At 39.8% G+C, this 11,687-nt stretch overlaps 1 protein-coding gene across 1 annotated transcript; it reads right to left on the bottom strand.

The window, feature by feature from the left end:
• Positions 1 to 1,830: 1,830 nt before the first annotated feature.
• Positions 1,831 to 3,697, bottom strand: LOC107289790 (ferritin heavy chain A-like). The gene is made up of 4 exons (XM_015818604.1): positions 3,587 to 3,697; positions 2,742 to 2,888; positions 2,497 to 2,622; positions 1,831 to 1,986 (listed from the first exon to the last, which is right to left on the bottom strand). The coding sequence occupies exons 1-4, from the start codon at positions 3,686 to 3,688 to the stop codon at positions 1,831 to 1,833; spliced, it is 531 nt and encodes a 176-aa protein (XP_015674090.1). The 5' UTR covers positions 3,689 to 3,697.
• Between the last annotated feature and the right edge of the window lie 7,990 nt (positions 3,698 to 11,687).

The following is an 11,687-nucleotide window of genomic DNA, read 5'->3' as shown; positions in this document are numbered from 1 at the left end:
ATTATGTCATTTGTCATCTAGAATTTAATCGTAACAAAGTGGACATTGGTTGTTAGAAACACTCCTGGATATATCTGGGGTCTCTTCATGAATACAAATTCTGCCCTCTGAAGTGAACAACATTCAGAAATGTGATATTTAATTCCAAATCTCCCCAAAGCTTTTAAAAAATTGTATTTTCTATCTGTTGGGCTTCAGCTCTGAAATCTCTAGACACTACAGATAAGGATTCTTGTAGTTGAGTTTAAATATATGGAATGTTAGTTTAAGAATGCCGTAATCTTAATGGTTATCTTAAAGAGTTCTTACCAAATGAAAAAAAAAACTATTCTGTTTAGTGCAGAAAAGAAGTAATTTAAGTTACAGAGACAACTTTACAAGATTAGTTACTGCATAATTTTCTTTTCTTCAGTGTTTTATCGAGAATTGAAAAGGCATAGATTGGTTAAAATGCCTTAATGATGTGCAAACTTGCTGGTTAATGGAATAGGCCACAATAGGTGGGGTTAGCACAGGGGTCTTCAAACTTGGCCCTTATATGACTTGTGGACTTCAACTCCCAGAATTCCTGAGTAATTCTGGGAGTTGAAGTCCACAAGTCATGAAAGGGCCAAGTTTGAAGACCCCTGGGTTAGCATAACATGCAAAGCCACAAACTGCTTAGTTAGAAAAAGTAACTTCCTAGTATTATGAGGAAACAGGCAATGGAACCAATGACCTATGGGAAAGATTGATATTGACTTAAAGCAGAGGTGGGGAACTATGGCCCTTTATAGCTTGTGGACTTCAACTCCCAGAATTCCTGAGGCAGCCATGCATGGCTGCCTCAGGAATTCTGGGAGTTGAAGTCCATAAGTCATATAAGGGCCATAGTTCCCCACCCTTGACTTAAAGCAAAAGCTGGAGAAATGTTTTCATGTGCATCTTGCTTTGATCAGGAGATAGGACTTGATGAAAAATTGTATTTTTTATTGTTGGGCTTCAACTCCAAGAGACACTAGACTTGGAAGTGAAATTTAATATCTGGGGAACATATATACTTCAGGAATGTTAATTTTAAGAATGCCATTATTTTAGTTTTCAGGAATGGTCTTTCAATATTGTGCCAGGCCAGAAACCTCATAAATTATTCTAGTGCCCGAATAGAGTTTTATACCAGGACTATAACTACTTAAAAGACTGGAACTGCCAAACTAAGCCAAATTAAACCATATGGCTGAAGAAATGGCAAAGATGAATTTCACGTTTGTTAAAGAACTAAACTTGATATCTATGGAGATTCTCAGTCATCCAGGTCATGATTGTCCCAAAGGTGCTTTTTTAAAGACACAACTGGACTTTGATGTTTCCTTGAAGATGTTTTGCTTCTCATCCAAGAAGCTGGACTGAACTAAGGAAGCTTCTAGAATGAGAAGTGAAACCGTCTTCAAGGAAAAACAAAGTAAGTTCAGTTGCCTCTGGGAACAAGAGAATGTGACTCAACAAAAGCTCAGGCGTGACCATTCCTACTATAAAATAGGCTACCCTACATCCCCCATTTTAACCAATTTCCATTCAGTTATAGGAGGGTTGAAGCTACTATGGCTTATTTAAGAATCCTTGTTTAAGAACTGGCAACTTTTCTCACAAGTCCCCAGCCCCCTTAACCAAGTCTACAAGAGTGGGTTTGGATTACTTGGCTCCATTGTGGCTAAGCATCTAGAACCCAGCATGAGTAAGCTTTCTGTATCGATGATTGAAACACAAAAACACCATTCACACAATGCCAATCATTTATTTATTTGTTTTTTTTTCTGCCAAGATAAACTGCACCAATCAACAGAGCGAGGTTTAGCTGCTCTCGCGTAAGGTGAGCTTGTCAAAGAGGTATTCGCCCATGCCATTCTGAGGCAGCCCCAGGCGCTTCAGGTTTGTGCAGTGGTCTCCCAGGAGTTTGATGGCCTTCACTTGCTCTTCCAGGTATTCGTTCTCCAGAAAGTCACAGAGCTGAGGGGGACAAAAAGAAAATTTGCTATATTAAAGAGAACATCTACCACACGGGTCTTCAAACTTGGCCCTTTTATGACTTGTGGACTTCAACTCCCAGAATTCCTCAGCCAGGCATGCCTGGCTGAGGAATTCTGGGAGTTGAGGTCCACAAGCCATAAAAAGGGCCAGGTTTGAAGACCCCTGGTCTACCACAAACCTCCAAAGTTAGCTTCCGTTTACTTCTCTCTAGAAAAAGTTCTGAGGGTTGGACTAGAAGACCTCCAAAGTCTGCTATTCTATTAAACAAGCCACATGACTGCCTTTGTAAAAAGGACAGCATCTACAAGGAGTATAGAAACAGTCAAACTATTTAGGCCCAAAAAGTTATGAAGGTGCTCAGGTAACAGGAGCATTATTCTAGGTGCATACAAAATCCAATGTTTCCTTTTTTTAAAAAAAAAGAAGTCTCCCAAGGCTACTACTTCTGGCCTTGCCCTCCTATCTTTGCTATTGCAGCAGTTTACTTACATGAGGGTCTCCTTTCTCTGTTGCCAGCTTGTGCAGATCCAGCAAGGCCTGGTTGACTTCCTTCTCCAGGTGCAGAGCATGCTCCAAGGTATCTAGACTGTTGCCCCATTCGTCCTTCTCCGGCTTCTGTGTATTAAAAACCAGATTTCATGGTTAGGTACATCCATGGCTACTTTGCTATCAGATCTTATTCTATTACTACACCCCTGTCCCTTTCATGAAAGCTTCGAGGTTCCAGATCTCACCTTGATATCCTGCAACATGATACGTCCTCCTCGCTTGTTTTGATACTTCAGAAACTTATCAGCATGTTCTTTTTCTTCTTGGGATTGTTCCTTCAAGAACTTGGCCACGTGGCACAAGGCTACATCATCACGGTCAAAGTGATGGGCCTAGAAAGGTGGAGGGAACCAGAAAGAACAAATTAGTAGATTTTTAGAAGTATCTAAAAGTGCTAAAGTATCTAGATAGAATCTAAAATACTGTAGCTCTAAGAATTAAGCTTTTATCAATTGCTTATGGGTGCGTGCATATACATACACAACTGAAATAAACTTCAATAGCCCAATAGCTTCCCAAGGCAAGTTGTAAATTGCTATTATACTGCTAAGTAGAATGGTAGACTTACTACTGCATAAAAGAGGCCCAAGAGTTTGTCATACTTTTAAAGAGTCTCTTGCTTTTTAAAATTACTGCATTGTTACTCACAGCATATTAATTCCATTGCAATAACCTCACACCATAATTTAACAGTTGACCTAATTACTGTTAACTGTAAAGTTAGAAGTTGCTTCCAGAGTTTTATGTTTATTGAAGGTATTATTTCTCTATAAAGAGCTTATGAAACGTTCAATAAAATACTTTATTTCTCAAATGTTAAAGACTTGGTTACTATGACTCAAAGGTCCAAGACCTCAATAAACATTCAAGTTGGTTATTTCCTCACCATTAAGATTTAACAGAGGTACATTACCCACAACTAATAAAGCCCTTTACAGTTTAAAACTACGGTGCTGAAGTCTAAGTTTCCCCAAGTCAATAAAGTAAGATGCAAACATTTTCTAGTGAAAGTAAATGCAGAGCAACTTACCATGGACAAGTAGACATAGCTAGCATGGAGTTCTATGTTCACCAAATGGTTTATGGCAGCCTCACATTCAGCGTGGTAGTTCTGACGGATCTGAGAAGCCATCACGAGAGGAGAAGAAGAAGGCAGGTCCAGAAGTTCTGCTGGTCAACGGGTGTGAAAGAGAGCATCAGCTTGACCTTATATACAATATGTAGAGGTGGGTAACTAATTAGCAATAGCATTGGCCAATAGCAAGCATCTTCAGGACCAATTGACCAATCAGACTTATGGATGGGCTGAGTGTGACCAATTGAAACTTGCCAGAGTCCTGGGTCCAGGTGATTCTAACACAGCTCCTGAACTGGTGAAGGTCTCCTATTAGGGATGATACCCAATAGAAAACCATTTGTTCCTCAACTCACCATTGAGGGAGGGAGGGAGGATGACTCAGCAAAATAGTTGCTGGGGAGTTGATAAGTTTGCCGCTTGTCTAAGAATTTTTAAATAATTTACTGACTCCTACAGCTGCCTCCTTTTCATCATCGCTCCACAAATTCAGGCACGGAAGGAAGACAAACACATGCTTGTGGGAGCCATCTTCTTTGTTTCCAGCTGAGCATGGATAAAGTTTTATTCTGTGTTTGCATAACAGGCTACACCATAAACCCTGATTTACAGCCAACAGTGGCTAAGCCAAAATTCTAGCACGCCACAGGAAAAAAAAAAAGCATTATGATCAAATCATGATTCATAAAGTAGCTGTGCTCATATGTGTAGAGCTGAAGGAAAAATTAGCCTGCTGTGATGACCTAATTTACACAGCAAGCTAAGACATAATGTGATATTTTTCTTGTCAGGATTAGCCTGGGGGGGTCGTGTGCTGGATGAGCACACAGCTTTAGCGAATAGGAAAAGGACTGAGTTGAACTCGGAGTAACAGACTAACTATACAGTGCCAAAGAACCTAAAAAATCATGTATTGTAGATGTGGTCTTCAAGATGGTTAGGCTTATTGCTTGTATGTTAGACCTTATTCACTTATGAATGTCAGTCTGGTTCTACTGCAGTTTCACCTATTGCCATCCTCCAGAGAAGCTGACTATATAGTAGGGGGTCTTCAAACTTTGCCCTTTTATGACTTGTGGACTTCAACTCCCAGAATTCCTCAGCCAGCATGCCTGGCTGAGGAATTCTGGGAGTTGAAGTCCACAAGTCAAAAAAGGGCCAAGTTTGAAGACTTCCTGCTATATAGTATTAGCAGGGACTTCTGGAGATTGTATTCCCATTATCTGGAGGTTCTTAGGCTTGGAGGGCAGATGTAGCTCCTGTTGTGTCTTAACCACACAGAATGTTAAACCATAATCAGTTAATATGGGTCAGAGTATTGTGTAAACCAGAATAACAGAGTTAGAAGGGATCTTGGATCTAGTCCAACCCCTGCTCAAGCCAGGAGACCCTGTACCATTTCAGACACGTGCAGATGTCCAGTCTCTTCTTACAAGCCTCCAGTGATGGAGCATCCACAACTTCTAAAGGCAAGCCGTTTCATTGGTCAATTGTTCTAACTGTCAGGAAATTTCTCCTTAATTCCAGGTTGCTTCTCTCCTTGATTAGTTTCCATCCGTTGCTTCTTGTCCGGCCTTCAGGCGCCTTGGAGAATAGTTTGCCCCCTAATCTTTGTGGCAGCCCCTCAAATATTGGACCACTGTTGTCTTGTCACTCCTAGCCCTTTTCACTAGACTAGAAATACCCAATTCCTGCAACCGTTCTTCGTATGTTTTAGCCTCCAATCCCCTAATCATCTTTACTGATCTTCTCTGTATTCTTTCTAGAGTCTCAATATCTTTTTCTATATTGTGGTGACCAAAAGTAGCTATGGTATTCCAAGTGGCAGGGGTTTTTTGCCCCCTAAAATAGGGTTTATGCTTTAATATGTAATCTCAGCTAACTGTGCTTTCATGACAATGTGATAATTAAATAATCTGATCCAATTTGACCCAGAGCTTTCTCTGACACAAATCCGTAACAATATATTGTACAATCAACCTTACACAGTGTATAGAAGTGAACTTCTCTGCAATAATTTAGTTGCTCTGCCCATACATTACAGAAACCCTAAACTATGGCTTATCGATGGTTTGTCAAATAAGATCCAGCAGTGGGCGAGAGGGGTGGTGGTGTCAAAACCTCATCTATAAGCCATAATTTATGCAATAAGGCTTAAACCAACATAACCATGTTATGGCTAAACATGCTGTGTGAACTCAGCTTAAAAACAGACAACATTGAGCTAACATTGGTTTGAGTTTGGCTGTATTTACACAGCACATTGTGGTTGACCTACTCATGATTTTCACAGGTCATGTGAACCCTACACGCCATTATATAACATGGCTGCTTTGATTTGGGCTTAGAGTGTTGTGATTTGAAAATGACACTTTGTAGTTAGTATTAAGTTAATTCAGTCAGTTGTAGTTTACTCAGCAAACCGTGGTAAAGCAAAGCACTGCCTACTACAATGTGTATGACAGGCCACCTTAGAGCAAGTTTTTTATTTTACATTCATTACAAAGGGGCATGGAATAAAATTGTTTTTCCCACCTCAGCCTGAATGAGTACATAATGTTGCTTTTGTTTGCATATAAAGTAACTCAATAGTACAGAATATTTGTAGTGCATGGTTGAATTTCATGCTTCTGGGCTTGGTTATTTTTTTTCACAGGCATTTCGTTACCCAACTAGGTAACATCATCAGTGTATTTGGGTAATGAAACATCTGCAAGAAAACAAGCAAGCTCAGAGAGCACCCCCAAGTATCCCAAAAACCAGAGCCCATTAGAGCTTAGTATAATGTATGACCCCAGTCAACTGGGGTTTAGTAAATCATAGCTAGCAATTATGGCTTCATGAGATAGGAACCTAGTGTTTCATTGCCAGCTGATCCATGGATTATGGAAAACCATATTTACAGCCAGGTTCTCCTTGTACCCTAAGTTGGAAGTGGGCAACTTTTGTTATCCCCTTGATGTATAACTTGAATAGAATAGAATAGAGCTGGAAGGGACCTTGGAGGCCTTCTAGTAGAGTGACATTCATTATCCTTGTATAAGGAAAATGTCCTTTTGCACTTCTGCTTTGTCGACTGAGTCCAGCACCCTCTTTTTCTAGCAGAGGAACAGGTAGTCCTTGACTTACAATGGTTCATTTAGTGACTGTTCAAAGTACAGCGTCTCACAGCACTGCAAAAAGTGACTTGTGACCGTTTGTCACACTCATGACGGTTGCAGCATCCCCCTGGTCACGTGATCAAAATTCAGACGCTTGGCCATTGATTCATATTTGTCCCCGGGTCACGTGATTCCTCCTTTTGCAACATCTTCAATGGGGAAGCCAGATTCACTTAACAACAGTGTGGCTAATTTAGCAACTGCAGTGATTCACTTAACAAGGGCGGCCAGCAAGGTCGTTAAGTAGAACGAACTCGCTCAAATGTTTCACTTAGCAACAGAGGTTTTGGGCTCAGTTGTGGTCGTAAGTCGAGGACTACCTGCGTTGCATTGTCCACTGCATTTCACCAGCTCTTATACCGGCATCTTTCCCTTGTAAGTATATATTTCCTGTTTCCTGCAGTGTGGAGTAAAGAACTGGTGATTGTATTGCATAAACAAAAAAGAACAAGTGTGCTGGGTGTATTAACCTATATTTAGCAATGTGAGAACAGTAATTGCCTCCTTCAAAAATGTACAGTTTTGGCTTCTGTTTCATAAACAAAATCAACAGGTATGGAGTTCTCCTCCATCCATTCCCACAATTTACCAACTGGCTCAGAATTCATGGAGTTGAAGTTCTTGCTTTTGAAAATTGTCAAAGAGCCAGTTTGGTGCAGAGGTTAAAGTGCTGGCCTAGAAACCAGGAGACGGGGAGTTCTAGTGACACTATGACACTAAACTGGCAGGAGTAGCCAACACCCCAGGAGACAAGCTCAGGATCCCAAAAGATCTTGACAAACTCGAAAAACGGGCCCTATCCAACAAAATGAATTTTAATATGGAGAAAAGCAAAATTTTACATTTAAGGCAGGAAAAATCAAAGGTACAAGTACAGATTAGGGGAGACCTGGCTCAGAAGCAGTAACTGTGAGAGGGACCTTGGAGTCCTAGTGGACGATCACTTCACTAAGAGCCAGCAATGTGCAGCAGCAACCACAAAAGCTAATACAATCCTGGGTTGTATAAACAGAGGCGTAGAATCAAGATCATGTGAAGTATCAGTACTGCTTTATGAAACCCTAGTAAGACCACACCTGGAACACTGCAACCAATTTTGGTCAACATACTACAAAAAAGATGTTGAGACTTTGGAAAACGTTCAGAGAAGAGCAACTAAGATGATCAAAGGTCTGAAGACTAAAACATAGGAGGAACGGCTGTAGGACTTGGGTTTGGCTAGTCTAAAGAAAGGAACATGGACATGATAGCAGTATTCCAGTATTTGAGGGGCTGCCACAAAAAAGATGGGGTCAAATTATTCTCCAAAGCACCAGAGGGCAAGACAAGAAACAATGGTTGGAAACTGATCAAAGAGAGAAGCAACCTGGAATTAAGGAGAAACTTCCTAACAGTGAGGACAATTAACCAGTGGAACTGCTTGCCTCCAGAAATAGTGGGTGCTCCATCACTGGAGGTTTTTAAGAAAAGACTAGACAGTCACCTGTCCGAAATGGTATAGGTTCTCCTGCTTGAAGCGGGGGCTGGACTAGAAGTCCTCCAAGGTCCCTTCCAGCTCTATTCTATTCTATTCTATTCTATTCTATTCTATTCTATTCTATTCTATTCTAGTCTAGTCTAGTCTAGTCTAGTCTAGTCTAGTCTAGTCCCAGTTTAGGCATGAAAGCCAGCTTTCAGGGCCAAGACATGATTAGAACTCACAGTCTCCTAGTGATTGGCCCAAAGTCACCCAACTGACTTTTGTGTCTAAGGCAGGACTAGTACTCACAGTCACCCATTTTTTTTTTAATTTGGTGCCTTAACTACTAGCCCAGGGGTAGGCAACCTTGGCTCTTTTATGACTCGTGGACTTCAACTCCCAGAATTCTTGAGCCAGCCATGCTGAGGGGAAAGGAAGAGGCTTCCAAGCTGAGCCATGCTGGCTCAGGAATTCTGGGAGTTGAAGTCCACGAGTCATAAAAGAGCCAAGGTTGCCTACCCCTGAACTAGACCGTGCAAGCTGTGTGTTGACGTGTCTGCTTGCTTTCTCCTTCACTTTTCCCTGTCTTTGGCTGCTTCTCAAGGACGAACCTATCAAACACATACTCCCACCAGCCAGCCGGTGGTCCTGCAAAGAGCTTCAGGATGAAGAAGTAGATTTCCAGCTGTGTGATATCCTTGACTTGCTGTTCCAGATATTTAGATTCAAGGTTTTTTTTTTTTACCCAGTGGAGAATCAAAGCCAAGGAAAGCTAAATTGCTTTGCCAAGTTGGAACTGTGCGTTGGTAACTTCCCCTGAGATTTATAGACATGAATAAGATAACTGTGATTCCTCATGAAAGGAGAAGGCCTTACTATCAACTGTAGCTTTAGCTCAAGCTTAAACTATGATTAGAAGGCCACATTGTACTTGAGAGCTACACATCTGAATTTTAAAACTCCAACCTTATTGAGGGTCATAAAACCTCCGTATCATTGATTCTAAATAAATGTAAGCACCCTTGAAATATATTTTGAAGCTGATACAGTATATTTCTGGCCCAATTTAAAAGGCTTGGTATGCAATTCTTTGAGCATATGTTCAGCTGCCTTAGGTATGTCAGTTTAAAGATACCTAATCTTCAGTTGGGTCTCTTAAGGTCAGGGGTCTTCAAACTTGGCCCTTTTATGACTTGTGGACTTCAACTCCCAGAATTCCTCAGCCAGCGTTCACTGTCTGAGGAATTCTGGGAGTTGAAGTCCACAAGCCATAAAAGGGCCAAGTTTGAAGACCCCTGCTTAAGGTAGTGTTTCTCAAGGCTGCCTGGGGAATTCTGGGACTTGAAGTCCATCCATCTTAAAGTTGCCAAGGTTGGGAAATACTGTCTTGACGGTAGTGTGGTTACCATTTCTTCTTTTTTTTCTTTTCAACCGAAACTAAATTTTGCGTGCTGTGTGTATGTGAGCTAAAGAAATCAAAATGGCACCCATGCTTGTTGATATCCTCTATATGTTTTGAATCTCCCCTGGAACAATCTGGAACTTCGTAATAAGTGGGACTGGACTATGGCAAGAATGAATTGGGAAGTCTGAATGATAAATGTAGTCATTCTCCAACTCCTTTTTCTAAATTACATTTTCCCCTCCATTCTCTTACTGCCTTCTTCCTCTCCCAGGTTGCTGGCTGCAAGCAAATGACACGTCGTTCTCATCAGAAATTCTTTCTTATGCAAGAATTTCAAAAAAAGGGGAAAAAAAAACCAGAAAACAGCTTCAGGCTGTTTTGAGAAAGGTTTAATTATTAAAATATTTACAGCCCACCCACCTGCCTAACGATCGCAAGGTGAGTTGCAATCCATGAAATGAATAATGAAACATTTAAAATGTGGCAGAAATATGAGAAATGTAAAAGTGTTGGGATGGCCTGTACGAGGAAAAAAACTTAAATACTTAAGTATAATGAAAATCTTAACCAGTAAGAATGTTTTGAATATTGTGGGGAAAAACAAACTCAAATAAGAATTTTGTGAAGAGGATCTATGATAAGGCAATCAAGATGATCAGTTAGAAAAGGAGCTTTATATTGATGTGGTTGTTATTTGCAGAAATATTAGAAAAACGTCTATATTTGTTATTTATCCAAACAGTAAGAATTGTATTAATTTAAGGTTGGCAAAAAAGAACATTACTGGAAAAAAAGAACATCAAATAAAGCTATTATGTGGACTATAGAATTATAGAAACTAATTGATTGGTTTTTTTTAAATATAAACCTGGACAACAGGATGTTTAACAAATATTAAGGTGATTATGTAAAATAATAATAATAAAACATATTAAAAAAAGAATTGGACATAACTTAGTGACTGAACAACAATGACTAATGACTCTTTTCTTGCTACTAAATAATAATAATAATAATAATAATAATAAAATAATAATAATAAAATAATAATAATAATAATAATAATAATAATAATAATAATAATAATAATAATAATAATAATAATAATAATAATAATAATAATAATAATAATAATAATAAAGTTGGAAGGGACCTTGGATGTCATCTAGTCCAACCCCCTGCTCAGGCAGGAAACCCTATACCATTTCAGACAAATGGCTGTCCAGTCTCTTCTTAAAAACCTCCAGTGTTGGAGCATTCACCGCTTCTGGAGTCAGGTTGTTCCACTGGTTAATTGTTCTAACTGTCAGGAAGTTTCTCCTTAGTTCTAGGTTGCTTCTCTCTTTGGTCAGTTTCCACCCATTGCTTCTTGTCCTGCCTTCAGGCACTTTGGAGAATAGCTTGACTCCCTCTTCTTTGGGGCAGCCCCTGAGATATTGGAACATTGCTATCATGTCCACCCTCGTCCTTCTCTTCATTAAACTAGACATAATTGTTACTGTTTTTTAAATATAAAGCCAGACAACACGCTGTTTAGCAAATATTAAGGTGATTGTGTAAAAAATAATTAATAAAACATATTTAAAATGTGGCAGAAATGCACAGTATTCTACAAAATGAAAGCCACAGTTAGGGTGTTGTGAAAATACGGAGGCCTACATTTCTACCAGGGACAGTTAGAGCCCACCAGAGCTGTGGCTGTGAAGACTTGAATATAAATGTTAAAAAAGCCAGATTTTTGCCTGTCACCGAAAAGTAAGCCATGGATGACTTTGTTGGTCATCTCTGAAAAGACACTCCAAAGCTGAAAATATTCACATAGGTAGCCCTTTGCTTAGGACCACAATTGGACCCCCAACATTTGTGTTGCCGGGTGAGACAGTTAAATGAATTTTGCCCCATTTTATGACTTTTCTTGCCACCGTTGTTAAGCAGTTCAGTTAGTAACAACCGTGTTACTAACTGAACAACTGCAGTGAGTAGTTAGTAACTACTACTAACTACTGCAGTTAGTCAGTTAGTAACACGGTT

Source organism: Protobothrops mucrosquamatus, unplaced genomic scaffold (genome assembly GCF_001527695.2).
Source record: "Protobothrops mucrosquamatus isolate PMUCROS unplaced genomic scaffold, P.Mucros_1.0 scaffold_140, whole genome shotgun sequence".
NCBI lineage: Eukaryota > Metazoa > Chordata > Lepidosauria > Squamata > Viperidae > Protobothrops > Protobothrops mucrosquamatus.
This window is presented reverse-complemented; position numbering and strand designations above follow the sequence as displayed.